The 17,147-nt window shown below is 33.6% G+C and overlaps 1 protein-coding gene across 2 annotated transcripts in view; it reads right to left on the reverse strand.

Moving 5' to 3' along the window:
* FOXJ3 (forkhead box J3) overlaps positions 1–17,147 on the reverse strand; it is a 140,504-nt gene that overhangs the window by 80,653 nt on the left and 42,704 nt on the right. For both annotated transcript variants that reach the window (XM_031962336.1, XM_031962335.1), the window contains exon 3: positions 16,720–17,044. In XM_031962336.1, the coding sequence (XP_031818196.1) occupies positions 16,720–17,044 (325 nt within the window). The remainder of the gene's footprint in view (positions 1–16,719; positions 17,045–17,147) is intronic.

Below are 17,147 nucleotides of genomic sequence, written 5' to 3' on the forward strand. Positions count from 1 at the left end.
ACACATAACCCTACTATCACTTTCAACTTGAGTACTGATTTTTTAAAATGCAAGTCTAATCCCTAAGAATGAAATGTGGTACAAAGCAAAGCTCTGACTCTTTAGTCAATGTTTAAATCCCATCTCTCACATTTACTACCCTATGTGATCTTAGGCTTTTAAAATGAAGGGGTTAGAATAGGTGACCTATTAAATTTGAGCTTGTTAATTTTGACCCACCCTTGCTGTCACCAGAAATCTTTCTGGATGGAAATCCACATCATCTAACATTGTGGATTCTCTCTACGAAAATTTTCTAACATTTACAACATTCTAACTAACTTTTCTAACATTTATGCTACAGTCACTGAACAAAACCTTCATTATGTACTGGTACTATATGTCAGGCACTATATTAAGCCACCTAAATAAGCCTTCACTGAAATCACTGACAAATATCTCAACAGAACAGGATCAGAGTCTGAAAGTTAAAATTTTCTACTAACAACAACAATAAGAAGAAAGTCTACTATTCAAAATTCTTTGTGTCCACTCATTTAATCACTTCTAAAACCATTCTATCACTTGCATCCCTCTACCATATTTTCAAGGAAATTTGTCTGATGCCTCTCGGAAATTCAGGTATATTGTGTCAATAGCATTCTGCTAACCCTGCATAATAAAAGGAAATTAATTTAGTCACCTGTGACTATTTCTTATTCAACTTCTGCAAGCTTTTACTCATCATCACTTTTCTTCTAAATACTCATATTTTTAAAAGTTCTGGATTCTAATAGGAAAGCTCATTAGGGTAAAGTTTGAAAATATCTTCTAAAAGCTTCATTTCTAAACTATATAGAGAATTGACTTAAATTTATAAGAATTCAAGCCATTCTCCAGTTGATAGTCAAAGGATATGAATAACTTTCAGATGAAGAAATTGAAACCATTTCTAGTCATATGAAAAGGTGCTCTAAATCACTATTGATTAGAGAAATGCAAATTAAGAAAACTCTGAGGTACCACTACACACTTCTCAGATTGGCTAAGATGGCAGGAAAAGATAATGATGAATGTTGGAGAGGATGTGGGAAAATTGGGATACTATACTAATACATGGTTGGTGGAGTTGTGAACTGATTCAACCATTCTGGAGAGTAATTTGGAACTAGGCCCAGAGGGCTATCAAACTGAGCATTACCCTTTGATCCAGTAGTATTTCTACTGAGCTTGTATACTAAAGAGATCTTAAAGGAAGGAAAGCAATCCACATGTGCAAAAACGTTTGTGGCAGCCCTTTTTACAGTGGCAAGGAACTAGAAACTAAGTGGATGCCCATCAGTTGGAGAATGGCTTGAATAAGTTATGGTATATGAATGTTATGGATTATTATTGTTCTATAAGAAATGATCAGGAGGATTTCAGAGAGGTCTGGAGAGACTTACATGAACTGATGCTAAATGACAGGGCAACAGCAATATTATACAATGATCAATTCTGATGGACATGGCTCTTTTCAACAATGAGATGATTCAGGCTAGTTCCAATGGTCTTGTTATAAAAAGAGCCATCCACACCCAGAGAGAACATTGTGGGAACTGAATATGGGTCATAATATAGTATTTTCACTTTTTTTGGTGGCTATTTATTTGCATTTTGTTTTTTCTCATTTTTTCCCTTTTTGATGTGATTTTTCTTTTGTAGCATGATAATTATGGAACTATGTATAGAAGAACTACATCTGTAAATATATATTGAATTTCTTGCTGTCTAGGAGAGGGAATAGGGGAAAAGGAAGAAGAAAAAAAATTTGGATTAAGAAGCTATCACTTTCATTTCTTTATCTGAAAACTGCATGTTCATATCCTTTGTTAATTTGTCAATTGGGGGAATGGCTTGTATTCCTATAAATCTGATTCAGTTCTAAATATATATATATATATATATATATATATATATATATATATATATATATATATATACATGTATATATATATATATATATATATATATTTGAGAAAAGAGGTCTTTATCAGAGACAATTGCTGTAAAGATTTTTTCCCCAGCTTACCACTTTTATTCTAATTTTGGTTGCATTGATTTTGTTTATACAAATCTTCCTTATTTTAACAAAATCAAAATCGTGTATTTTACATTTTATAATGCCTGTAACTCACTTAACTTCTTTAACAATCTGCATGCTGATATTTGTGGAAATATGTATAGAAGAACTGAACATGCTTAACATATATTGGATTACTTGTCATCTAGAGGGTAGGGAAAAGGGAGGGAAAAAATTTGAAACACAAGATTCTGCAAGGGTGAATGTTATTATCCATGCCTCTATTTTGAAAATTAAAAAATTTAAAAATTAATAATCTGCAGGCTATATTTAGTGAATATATGCTTAATACTGATATTGCTTCATTGTCTATGGTACCTTTTAACAAGATGTAGCTTAATTGGTCCTATTCTTGCCTTTCATTTTTCTGAGACCAGGATTGCTATTCCTTCCTGCTTTTTTAACTTCAGCTGAAGCATAATATATTTTGTTCCAGCCCCTTACCTTAACTCTATGTATGTCTCTTTGCTTCAAGTGTGCTTCTTGTAAACAAGATATTGTAGGTTTACGGTTTTTTATTTGTTTTGCTTCTGCTTCCATTTTATGGGAGAGTTCATCCCATTCACATTCATAGTGATGATTATTGTTTATTTCCTTTCATTCTGTTTTTCTTTTCGCTTTCCCTTCTCACCAATGTTTTGCTTCTGTCTATCACTTCCCCTAATCTGGCCTCTTCTGTTAGTGGTCCCTTCCTAACCCTTTCCCCCCACTCCCTCTGCCCCTACTTAATCTTTTCCCCTCTTACTTCCCTGTCAGATAAGAGAGATTTCTATAGTTGAATGATTATGTATATTATTTCTTCTGAAAAGAATAAGGTTCAAGCAATGCCCATCACTCACTCTTCCCCTCTACTTGTAATTGGTTGTATCTTTTTATGTGAAATAATATCTCTACCTTACTTCTACACCCAATGTATTCCTCTTGCTCATCCTTTTTTTTTTTTTTTTTTGATTATTCCCTTAAATTTATCTTACACCTGGATCCTTCTCTCTATGTATATTCCTTTAAGCTGTACTATTATTAATGAACCAATTTTTAAGAATTATAAATGTCATCTTCCCATGTAGAGATGTAAACAGTTTAGCTCTACTGAATCCTTTATGTTTTCTTTTCCCCTTCGGTCTTGATATTGGGGGTCAAACTTTTAGTTTAATTCTGGTCTTCTTATGAAAGCTTTGAAATCCTTCAATTTCACTGAATGATCATTTTTTTCTCTTTGATGTATTATGCATTATTTCACCAGTTAAGTGAGTCTTAGTTGTAGTCCTAGATCCTTTGCTTTCTGGAATATCATGTTCCATGACCTCTAATCTTTTAATGCTGCAGCTGCTAAGTATTGATATTTGAAACTCCTTGATATCCCAATTGTTTCTTTCTGGCCACTTAAGAGTATTTTTTCCTTGACATGATAATTCTATAATTTGGCTAGTTCTTTTCTGATGTGATCAGTGGATTCTTCCAATATCTTTTTTGGCTTCTGGTTCCAGGTTATCATGGCAGTTTTCCTTGATAATTTTCTTTAAGATATCCAGGTCTCTCTTTTGATTATGGCTTTCAGGTAGTCCAATGATTCTGATAATCTTACCTGAATCTATTTTCCAGATTGTTTTTCCCATGAGGTATTTTATGTTTCCATTTTCCCATTCTTTAGAATTTAATTGCTGCTTGTTATCACATAAAGTGGTTAGATTCCACTTGCCCAATTCTAACTTATAAAAAGTTGTTTTCCTCAATCAGCTTTTTGTACTTTCTTTTCTATTTGGCCAATTGTACGTTTTAAGGAGCTGTTTTTTCAGTAGATTTTTCTATCTTCTTTTCCCAATTTTTTTTCTCCCAAGCTGCTGATTTTTTTTTTTTAAAAGAATCTCATATCACTCTCATTTCTTTTCCCAATATTTTCTTCTACTTTTCTTATATGATTTTAGGTTCCTTTTTGAGCTCTTCCACGAGTTTTTTCTGATCTTGATATGATTTCCTGCTTTTCTTTGAGTTTTGGCCATAGGCATTTTGACATGCTTCTTCTGAGTTTGTATCTTCCCCGTCACCATAACAGTTTTCTATGGGCAGATTCTTTTGTCGTTTTTTTCTCAGGTTTGTTTTTTTTTTTTAAACCTTTTTCCTTTCTTTCTGGGGAGCTCTATTCCCACAGTGGAAGGAGCATTGTCTCAGGCTTTTTGTGCTAGGGGATGCAGATTGGCTATTTACCTAGAACAGCACTGAAGCTTCCCTGAGGCCTAGGGGAAGGGAGGAGTGGGGAGAGAAAGTGGCAATGGGATGGAGAAGCCTTCTATCTAGTGCTACACTGAGGAGCTGGAGGGTGCCTAAATCTGCTGGAAGTCATAGGAGTCTGGCAGCTTACCCAATGTTGAGCCAGGGTCCTAGTGCTGGTGTCTGGGGTGTGCTGAGGCCAGTGGAGTATTTCTACATTTTCCCTGGGATACAATAAAGCATGTGGTGATCTGAACACAGTTATCTAGCTGCCTATTTGCTTGGGGTTACATTACACTATACTGTACTTCAGTATACATGTACTTCAGTACGTGGCAGTTCTCAGAGCTAGAGTCTGCCCAGTTTCCTGGCTATGCTGAAGTACATGAAGACTTATGGTATTGGCATTTACATGCTCCACTATACTGGGGAGCTTCAGGATCTCCTACTGGTTTGCTAAGGTGCAACTTTGTTGCTGGCCTGCTGAGATGCTTTCTTTCCTGAATTGTGTTACCCTTTTCCTGACGATCTTCCAAGTTTGTTGAGTTAAAAGAGTATTTCACCCTGTCTTTTTTATTATTTTTTTTTTTTGCAGGTTTTGCTGTTCCTAGATTTGTTGAGGTCCCACTTTATGGGTATTTGGAGGTGACTGTAACAGAGTTGTGTGGATTTACTGCTTACTCCACCATCTTAGCTCCCAGAAGTCACTGAGAGAACAAAGTTAAAATCTGCAGCAGTAACAAAACAGATTTCTATATATTTACTCATCATAATCTTATTCTTGAATGCATCCTCCACCTCCTCCTTGTCCTTCCTTACTGAAATCAACTTTGAAACTTCATCTCTATAATTTTCATCCTGTTTCAGAAAGGCCTGGAGAGACTTACACGAACTGATGCTAAGTGAAATGAGCAGGACCAGGAGATCATTATATACTTCAACAACAATACTAGATGATGACCAGTCCTGATGGATCAGGCCATCCTCAGCAACGAGATCAACCAAATCATTTCTAATGGAGCAGTAATGAACTGAACTAGCTATACCCAGAAAAAGAACTCTGGGAGATGACTAAAAACCACTACATTGAATTCCCAGTCCCTATATTTATGCACACCTGCATCTTTGATTTCCTTCACAAGCTAATTGTACAATAATTCAGAGTCTGATTCTTTTTGTACAGCAAAATAATGTTGTGGTCATGTATACTTATTGTGTATCTAAGTTATATTTTAATATATTTAACATCTACTGGTCATCCTGCCATTTAGGGGAGGGGGTGGGGGGGGTAAGAGGTGAAAAATTGGAACAAGAGGTTTGGCAATTGTTAATGCTGTAAAGTTACCCATGTATATATCCTGTAAATTAAAGGCTATTAAATAAAAAAATAAAAAAAAAAAAAAAAATAAATAAAAAAAAAAAAAAAAAAAATATATATAATTTTCATCCTGTCTCAAAATTCTAGTTATTGCTACTTCAACAAGTTCCTGAATGTTCAGAATGAGGTCCAAAATAATAGTTTGTCAATTCTTCTAGCTTTTAAAAGATAAAATTTGGAAAGCAAGTCAGTAATTCACCAACTTCTCTGCTTTCAACATCTTCAATATGAACTTATGATGTAGTAACTTGAAGTAGTTAGATGGCACAATGGATTGAGTGCTGAACTTGGGAGTCAAGATAAACAAAATTTAATAGAAAAACATCTATCTCAGACACTTTACTAGCTATGTTTACCCTATTTTGAACATGTCACTTCAGAACCTCCCTCATAGGGTCACTCTGAGAATCACATAACATATATAAAGCATTATATAAATGATAGCTGTTATTATTATTACTGAATTTTTGGTTGTTTGGTCATGTTCACTTGTTTTCAATTATCTCTGATTCTCAATAATCCCATTTGGGATTTTCCTGGCAAAGATACTGGCATGGTCCTCCATTTCCCCTGCAACTCATTCTACAGATGAGGAAACTGAGGATGTAATGTCAGGGATAGCTTTCCAGCTGGGCCTTGGGACCAGCCTTGGTCTCAGCAGAATAATCACCACGAGAATAGTCAGGAATAAAGTCCAAAGTCTTTATTGTCTCCTTCAGTCTCCCAGTTGAACCAGTCTCTCCCATAGTACAGGAGACAGGAGAGCCACCACAAGGATAATCAAAGATAGAATGTCTATCTTCCAGTCCTTGTTGGCCCTTATATACCTTATTATAATTATATCATGCTAAATACTTAAGTATATGTGAACTAGAGAACAATCATCTCAACAATTCTACTGAATTAACACCTTGTTTCAAGTACACTTCTCCAGAGTTCTTGATCTCTACATGAGGCAAACAAGATTAAGTGACTTGCCCAGGGTCACACAGTTAGTGTCTTAGACAAAATTTGAACTCAGGAAGATAAGTCTTTCTGACTCTAGGCCCAGCCCTCTTATCCACTGTGCCAACTAAGCTGTAGCAAATTCCCAGCCTAAGAGAGCTTACTTCTTTCTCTTTTACTCAAAAGTTTTCTCTACTTTGCTTTCCTAACATTTGTGAATTTCTAATTAAGCAAATATCTTTTGACTCAAAACAATTACTTTATAACAATCTATTTTCTTCATATTGGTCTTTAGACATAGGAGCCTCATGTACCAGTTCTACTATTTTTTCTCATCATTGCTATGCTTTTGAATAATATCTGATTAATAACATGATACAGACACCAGTGCCATTGAATCTGATGAAGTCTAGTATGGTGCAGGGATTTAAGAGTGAGGAAAGAAGAAAGAATGGGGGGAAGAGTCGGGAAGAGTCGAACATCTGACTTTCCATTTTAGGGAGGGTCCTACGTGAGCCAACCTTTATTTCTCCTGGATCTGCTTCTGACTTTCTAGACTTTGACCACAATGCCCACATACTCCAACTTTTCAACTTTTTCTGTACTTTTTCCCTTTTTAGAATTAACTTCCTTTGACAGCAGGGTTATCTTCATTTTTGCTTACATTTTTGTATCCCCAGTGCTTGGCAAAGCAACCAGCATACAATAAGTAATAAATGCTTATAAATTCTCACTAACAACTATCAATTTTTTTGTTTTTTGTTAGACATTCAAGTCTGGGTATGGGAATTGATTAATAAAAACACTATGATATAGGTCAAAAGTATCAAATATGTTGCCTTAGACTGTATGCACTACCAAATGCAGCCCAAAACAAATTAAAATTTATTTGGGAAACTTTTAACAAACAAATAAAAAACAGTAAGTATGGTTTAGCTATTTCTAATTAAAGTATAATACCATTCATCCAGGTAGTAAAGATTCTAATTAGCTTTAAAGTCACTGAGAGAATTGAAAGATTCATTTAAAAGTCAAAACATAAAACTTGGAAGGACTTCAAAAGAAGAAACATATTTGACGATAATGGTAGAAGAATGATCTGGAAATGACAGAATAATGACTAAGAATATTCATTTTGCTCCGATAGATTAGGGAAAATGAGAAGAATAGACTCCAGTAGAGAAAATTTTAAGTTATACAATGTTTCATTGAAAGGAAAGAGGAGGAATGTTGTTTGAAAATTTCTATAATATATATGAGTTTGTTGAAAATATAGGGTGATCCCAAAGGACACAGAGGAATGGTAAACTAGATAGGAATGAGAATAGCTAAGAATAAGGACAATCATAACCAAGATAAAGTCAAAGGAAAAAGTAGCATGGGCATATTGTTCATATCTACACCGTGAGACTATATTACTGGGATTGGGAAGTCAGCAGTAGAAGGTTGATTGGCATGGCATATTCCATTGGCAAATGTAATGTTTGGGCTAGTTTTCTGGAGGTCCTCTGGAAAGGCCTTGGTCTCAGCAAGATGGACACCATGAGAATGGATAAGAATAGAGTCCAAAGTCTTTACTGTCTCTTATAGTCTGTGTCTGTCATAGTCTGACCCAATCTCAATTTGGCCCAGTCTCCTCCAGCAGTCTGACAGTCTGACAGTCTCAACCAATCTCCGTCTCCATCTGAGTCTGATTTTGTCCCCAGTTTAAATACCCTATTAGAATTACATCATTAAAATATGCTGAGTATAAGCTAATCTAGAGTGATTATATCATTATATCATACTAGATATATGTGAACTAGAAAACCATTGTTTCATCAATTCCACTGAGTTAAAATCTTGTTTCAAGTATATTTCTCCAAAATTCTGTCCTCTACAGGCAAAAATGTATCCAAAAGTACCTTCCTGACATTTGATATAGGATGTGAAATGCTTGTTCTGAGGTATTATGGAGCACTTTGCAGTTGTCTAATGGAAGGAAAAGAAAAAATAATTAAGTTTTTCCTTGCCATTTGGAGGGAAAGGCAAGACTAGAAATGAAGGGCAAATATATTAATTGAAAAGAAAGGTTAGATCTACAGCAAGGTTACAGGCTCCAAAATCCAAGATATTGCTATTAGCAGTGGATCAATTAAGTGTTTAAAGCCAGTCAATAAATTTTAGAAAGCTGAGCTTCAGGAAATATAATAATTTAATTAATATTTAATTTGAACTCAAGATGCTACCCAATAGCTTACATCTTATTACTCCAAAAGCATGTGTATTCCACTCTGTCTGACAATGACATCCTTCTTGTGTGACTGCACACTAGTTTTGCACATACATAATTACCTCCTAATTTAATTACTCTGCTCAATATAGCCTCCATATGGTACTACTTCCACCTGTTAACCTTTAATTTCACAAGACGATCTTGTTACCATCAAGTTCTTTCTCTGATTATACAAGTCCCTGAAGTTGTCTTTTACAACTCTTCTTTTGAACAATTCATTACCTCTAAGACATGGATACTTATACCCACAAAGTGTCTTTCTATTAACTTTAAAAGAACCTACAACTTCTGGTTCTTGTAAGATAATGGTATTTCATGATTTACAAGCATATAAGAAATATAGTTTTAAAATGGCTGTAAAATACAATTAACAATTATAATCTCCTTGACAAATCCTTAACTGCTGCAAAGCAAACAGAAGCAACTTTTAATATTCCCTGAAGAGCACAACAGGAAAAAATTCCAAGCTCCCTGAATTCCTTCCTTTTGGTACTTCTTGAATCTTTAATAGCTTAAAGTTAAATTCTATACTCTCCAAGCAAAACTTCCAGAAAAGGACTACTTAAAAATAAAATCTTTAATAAATATCTTATTTTTAATTTCCATGTAATCTTACATAAGTCCTTGTAACCCTGAACTGTAAGTACTCTATAAATATATATACACACACATATACATATATGTAAAATATGAGACAGTCAAAAACATAAGAAAAAAGTTTTGTCTGAATTTTACACCTAAGCATTCAAAATCTGTCTTCTATCACTGATCTAATGAGTTTAAGTATCACACACATCCTGAATCCCCAAGTATTTAAAATTTTTCTGTTTATGATCCAACATTCATATTTCAGCAAAGGTTGGGAAATATTTACCCTTTTTTCCCTTTATTTATTTGCAAGTTGGAAGGGATCTCAGTAATCATTTATTTTCAATCAAAACCTGAAAAAGAATACCTTCAATGAGGATAAACAAACCACCTCCTCAGACATATATTCTACTTTTGAACAACTCTTAATATTACAAAGTTTACTTTCATTAAGAATAATTACCTCCATAGGTCTAGCAACTTGCTCATCCATAAAATACAGATGCTGAATTAGATAGCCTCCATAGCCCCTATTATGATGATTGAAGAAATGAATAAATGATCATTTACTATACATAAATCCTACCCAACACTTATCTAGTTAAAGCTTTTTCCATATAACCTGTGCTTCAAATATTTAATGATAACTACTATTTTCCCCTTTAAATGCAAAGAAAAATCTGCCCAGGAATGACTTCAAAGTTCTTCATAATTATGGTCTCCTCTCTTCCCAACATTTTCTAGCTCACACACTGTTGAACATCAAAGGAGGAAGTCACACAATAGTGCTAAAGGGCCACACCATATTCAAGTTATTTAATTTCAATTAAACTCTCATTGCTGCACAGAACAACTTAAAGTCTTCCTTAATTGGTTCTGGGTTCACCTATTCCTCCCAGCAACTGTTCTGAATCATTTCTCTCCTCAAGTCCCAACCTTTTCCACACAAGATGTTGACCCACCTATCCCTAAAAAGGGTCAATCATGAACTTCTCACAGACTACTTTCCTTCAATATCTTCACTCATGTCCTACTTTACTTCTATTTCTGATGAAAAAGTGACTTTTCAAATTACCAAGGTCAACCCTTGATCTTGAGCTCTGTTTCTCTGTTTATTTCTACTCATCCATAAGCATATCTGAACTATTTACTTGGAGGCATCATAAAAGTGAATAACTGAGTGGTCTTCAAATCAAGATCTGAGTTTCAGTAACTCCTCAAACATTTACTGACACAACTGTGTTACCCTGATCAATTCATACCTTCGTTCAGGATCTGTTTATTCCTCCATAAAATGGAGATAAGTATAACAACTGCCTCACAGGGCTATCAGAAAGAAAAAACATATAAAATTATATACAGATAGAACCATATATCTCTATAAAAAGACCAAGATATATCTATCTGCATCTAGATCTACTTATCTAGATCTATAGCCATATTTCTATCTCCCTTTACAAACTTGAAAGCTCTATACAAATCTGAGTTATTTTCCCTTCATGGTCAAATTTGAGAAGGAACTGTCTATCGTTACTGCTTCCACTTTCCTCTCACCTACTTATACCTTTAAAATCTAGTTTCAGATCCTAACAATTGCAACTCAATTGCAACACTTTCTCCAAAGTTACCAACAATCCCTTAATTTAAAATGCGAAAGCAATTTCTTGGTCTTCACTCCAGCATGGCAGGAACTCAAGACGTTTTTTGTTTTTTTTTGTTTTTTTTTAACACCATGCTGGCTTTCCTCCTATAAAGACTCTGTTGCTTCTCAATTGCCCTTCTAAAATCTGGTAATGAGAACTGCACACAAAACTCCAGACATGATCTGACCACGGAAGAATCAGACTATGACCTTCCTAGTGATAAGACACTCTTGTTTTTCTCAGTGCACTCTAGAATTGCATAAAATTTCCTGCCTGCCATCATATACTATAACTGCAATGTAATGGTATTTCCTCAACTGGTAAGGTGATTTTTAAAAGCCAAATACGAGATTTCAGACTTAATCCTATTAAATTTAAGTTCACTCTGTCATTTGGAAGCTTGATAAACATGCCATCAAAAACTTTATCTATGTTGTTGATAAAACTGTTAAATAATCAAACACAAATTCCTGGGCTATTCCACTGGAGACTTCTTTCAAAAATGACCCAGTACCATTAATAACTACTCTGTAGAATTAGCTGGTAATTCAATGAGTAATGAATCCATCAAACTATAATTAACATCTTCCAAGCCATATAGCTTCATTTTTATTCACAAGATTTTAGAAGGTATTTGCTAAAGTCTAGGTAAACCATCTCTAAAATTTCTCTAATATCTATTAGCTTAGTTTAAAAAAGGAAATGAGGTTCATCTAACATGATCTATGTATGCCTCTTTACAATAAACCTTCTTTTCCTATATGCTCATTTACATATCTTTAACAAAACAAGCTAAAATTTTATTAGGAATAAAAGTTTAACTCAATGGACAGTTTCTGAGTTGAAGTGGAATAGGTGTGCAGAGGAGGATATTTAATAAATATTTATTGAAAAATACTACTATTTTGTGAGAAATGATGAAAGGTAGTTTCAGAATATAAGAAAATTTTTACAAACTACTGCAGAGTGAAATAAGTAGAAGCAGAAAAACAACTTATAATATCAACACTAAAAAGGAACAATTTCAAAAGATTTAATAAATCTGATTGACATAATAATCAACTATTATTCCATAAGACTGATGATGAAGCATACTATCCCACCTTAAAAGAGAGGTGATGAATTAAATATACAAAATGAGATATAATTTTTTGGACATGAATAATAAGGGATTTGTTTTATTTCATTATGCATATTTTTAAAAAAGGGCTTGGTTGGGGGCAATTAGATGGAGCAGTGGATAGAGCACTGGCCATGAAGTCAAGAGTACCTGAGTTCAATTCTGTACTCAGGACACCTATACACTTACTAGCTGTATGACCTTGGGAAATCACTTAAATTCAACTGCCTTAAAAAACAAAGAAACAAAACAAAACAACAACAACAAAAAAAAGACTTAGTTTTCCTTTTTTCCCCCCACAATGGAGGATAAGGAGAACAAGTATATGCTTGTTCATTGAAAAAAATAATAAATATTAAAATGAACTAGTTAGTGACAGAACATAAAGTTACAAAGAGCTCAACTTTTTTTACTTAGCATATAACAGAATTCCTCTCAAAGCCTTCTTTTATAGAGGACAGAAACTGGACTCTCAGCTAATTCCATTTTGCATCCTGCTACTCTGCCTGGTTTCAACTTCATGGAATAAGACAGCTTCTGGATTCTTTTCTCTTTACTCCCTCACTTTCCTGCCTCCCTTTATGTAATGTATCCTCTTTTAGATTCTAAATTCCTTAAGGATAGGGATTTATTTTTATTAAGTGTATTCCCAGCACTTACCATAGTATTTGGAACATAGCAGGCACTTAATAAATGTTTACTAGATTGGATTGGACAATTTGATTATTTTTTTATTTAATTTAATTATATTATTATGTAAATAAATAAATTTCATTTATTATATTTATTCCATGGACAGGGAATAAATATTCTCATACAAGATTTGTTATAAAAATTATCTAATTCAATAATACTCATTAAGAATCTACTATATTTAAAAAAAAAAAAATCTACCAGGTGTTATTCACTGTGGTAGCTACAGGAAACATGAAGAAAAATGAAGCACTAGCTCCTAAGAATATTGGTTGATTGGTTGGTTGGTTGTCCTTCCTTCTCAAAGAGTTACAGTGTGTCCAATGTGGCTAATCAGACCAATAAGAGTTCGAAATATTCTGCCACAGGTTGGACATAAATAGTTCATATGAACTTGGAGTAGATTCTCTAACTGCGCATCTCACATTCCCTTTGGGCTAATTACAATTCTGCTTTGCTCACAGAGCATAGCATCTTCTCTGGTGAGGGCACCATGTATATAATACACTGTGTTAGCTACTGGGAACATTTAGAAAAATGAATCACTATCTCCTGAGAAGGTAGGAGTGAAGAGAGAGAAAGCAAAATAAAATAAAGTTAACATCGGTGTCTTTTTGGAATGTGGATTTCTTTTAGAATTTTTTACGTAAAGTACAATTTGAGTAATGTGTTTACATAAAGCAAGAAGTATCTTTACCACAAAAGATAAAGGAGAACATAGTATCCAATTTGTAGAGGTAGTAGTGAATTGCACAAGATTAAGGAAGATGGGGGGGGGGGGGGGGGCAGGGGGGGGTGGGGGAGGGAAAAAAAAAAAGAAATTAAAAAAAAAAAAAAAGATTAAGGAAGATAAAGACTACTCAGAAAAGGGTTACTAAATATAGTAGTTAAAACAATGCTTCTCAAAGGGTATGATGTGGGAGACAAATGTTCTACAAAACTTTGGATTATTATATTACTGCAGATAAGTTTACCAGCAACTTCCTTCTCAAAAATACTATGGAATTTCAACATACTGATAATCCCTCAAACACACTAAATTCATAATTTCTTAAATTACCCATTTTCCATAACCTACTCCAATTTATCTCAGCCACACACAAAAATAAATATATCCTGGATCTTGTCTTGATCCAAGATGAACCACTTTCACATTCATGAACTATAAAAATGTCCTTATCTGATCACAATCTATTGTTATCCCACTTTTTCCTCTGTCCAGGAATACCAAGCACTTTTATTTAAGCCAACTGTGACTTTCAATCTCTCAACCCCTCAGTACTTTCCTAAACCATCACTTCTTGACTAGTTATACTCCCCCCTCCTTTTGCTATTCTAAGTTCTTGATGATTTGCTGAATGAAAATCTGATTGATATAAATCTTATTTAACTAGCATATATACTAAGTATAATATTTACATTCAAATAAAACTTATTAGTATACATACTAATTTCAAAACTTGTAGATATCAAACTCATAAAGAACTCAACAAAAATACCTGCTCTTATTGAAATGAAACCATGTGTACAAGTCTCAATCATCTTCAAAATGTGTTTAAAGTTAAGAAAGTAATGGTCAGAACCACATTACATAAAGATGAACAAGAAACAGAAAAAAGTCATTAACTGTGTTTTATGTTGCCAAGAATATAAATTAGTCTTATGTCAAATGAACTGATAGAAAACCAGAATCCTATTTGGCAGAAATTAAGTTTAAACCAACACCTTAAAGCATACACCGTTATGTGTTCAAAATGAATACATGACCTACATATTAAAGATCATGCCATAAAAAATAAAAAGAAAAAAACTAAAAGAAAACCAGATCAAGTACAAAGGTCATAGAGATGGCTACAAAAGGTCATAGAGATGGCTTAACCAAACAAATGATAAAGGCAATTACATTAAATAAAACTGATTAATTTTAATTACACAAAATTAGAAAGCTGCTGCAAAAATAAAGTGAAGGGAACCAGGAGGAAACCTGTTGATTGGGGAGAAAGCTCCTGTATCAAATATCTCCAAGAAAGTTGTTACTCAAGATATATAAGAAATTAACCTAAATATTTAAGAAACAATTCCCAAGAGATAAATGGTAAAAGAATATAACAAGCAGCATTCAAAAGAAGAACTGCAAACTATTAAAAACTACATGGAAAATTACTCAAAATCACGAATACTAAAAGAAATGCAATCAAAACAATTCTGAAATTATTTTGCCTCACATCCGTAAACTGGTAAAGATGAATAAAGACAGGAACAGTTAATGTTGAGAAGGACATAGAAAGACGGACAAACTAATCAATTATTGGTAGAACTATGAATTAGTCAAATCAATCTTTAAAAATATTAGGAATTACAATCATTTGTTAATTACACTGTTTATTTCCTTTAACCTAAATATTCCACTGATAGACATATACTTCAAAGATATCAGATAGAAAGATCACATTCACCAAAATATTCTTAGCAGCAAATTTTTTTTTCATGATATAAATACTAGAAACAAAGTAGAAGCCTATGGATCGTGGAATGGCTAGACAAACAATGATAAATAAATGAAATAGGATATTACTACACTATATGAAAAATACAAAGTAGCATGCAGTATGAATTGGTGGAAAGTGATGTACAATCAGGAAAAACAACATGACAGCAATGTAAATGGAAAGGATAAAAAATAAAAACAAAAATCTGAATACCATGTAATTTTTAATGTAAATTTAAGTTTGATCTTGAAAAAGAGATGTAAAAATTTATCTCCCTCCGTTCTTTATGAAGGTGGGGAACATCAATATGTCGAACTCAGCTTGCTGGTTGGTTTTGTTGAATTGCTTTTTTTCACTGTTTACTTTTATTCTTTTTCATAAGGATTAGATTCCTAGATAGGGGGAAGGGAGGCATATATTCAGAAACAAAGGGGATGTAAAAACAAAAGTTATGAATAAACACTTTAAAATAAAAAGAACCAGTTGGTAATCTGAGAAAGCACTTTTAATATATAAATTGAGGCAAAAACCAAATTTACAAGGAGCTGAAAAATGGATATGAAGAGAAGAATAAGAAGCAGAAAAAGCAAATAAAAACAACTCTCAGAATTTATCCATGGAATACAACTTGATGAGCTGAGGCAAGGTCAAGAGAAGGTCCTGGTAAGTGTTTTTGTTTTTAATGGATAAGGGACATACAGTCATATTTTTTAAGCAGAAGTTAAGGAACTAGGAGAAATTAAAGATTAAAATAAAAAAGAAGATATGTGGAAGCTCCTAGTAAAGTCAGAAGGGAATAGGCTAACAGATACAAGAGACAGTTAATTAACAAAAGGACAAATGTTTTCATTTTCCTCAGAGAGTATACAGCAAAAGTAGAGAGAATCAGTGGGCTCTGCAAAACAAATTTTCATTTCAATTATGCAGGGCTAGTAATAACATTAGAATTAAATGCAAATTACTTATATAAGCTGAATGTAAACTTACCTTAGGTGATTATTGAAAGTGGATATACAGGCATCTCTATTACTTAGTCTATGCTTTATTCATCCTTAAAGAATTATTTTTATATTTTATTATGAACTGTTAGCCACTCAAAAAGCAATAATGAGTTTCCTTTATTCTTCTGTATCTTTAAAATGACCTTATATGCTAAATATATTCTAATTCATTTTAATAAAAAAAAAAGTTTTTGAACTGGAACTTCAGTAAGTCAATGTCACATTTTAATATTCATTGTAAAAGAAAAGTAAAAATTTTAAAATATAAATGATCTTACCTTCCAACCACTGCCAGCTTCTCTATAATATGGGAAGTTATCACAAATCCACTGATAAATCTCACTGAGAGTCATTTTCTTTTTGGGTGAACTATTAATGGCAAATGTAATGAGGCTGGCATAACTATATGGTGGCTTCCCATCTTTGTGCTGCTGGACTTCCTCCTGGTCCAATGTTGTATTTGGGTCCAGAAGTGCATTCTTCTTTGAAATACCTGTTCCATGTACATTTTGTGTAGCATCAGATTTTTGGATGGCTGCCCTCATGGTGAGCTGTGGTAACCAGTCCATAGATGTGAGGCTGCTCTCCAGTTCAGATGTCATCCTGAAGGCAAATAGACTCCTTAGTCAATATCAAGGAAAGAACCCCTGCTTCTCAAAAAATCCAATATTCACAAATCTAGGAGTTCCAAAGTGAGGGAAAGCCT

The sequence above is a fragment of the Sarcophilus harrisii genome, chromosome 3 (assembly GCF_902635505.1).
Source record: "Sarcophilus harrisii chromosome 3, mSarHar1.11, whole genome shotgun sequence".
Lineage (NCBI taxonomy): Eukaryota > Metazoa > Chordata > Mammalia > Dasyuromorphia > Dasyuridae > Sarcophilus > Sarcophilus harrisii.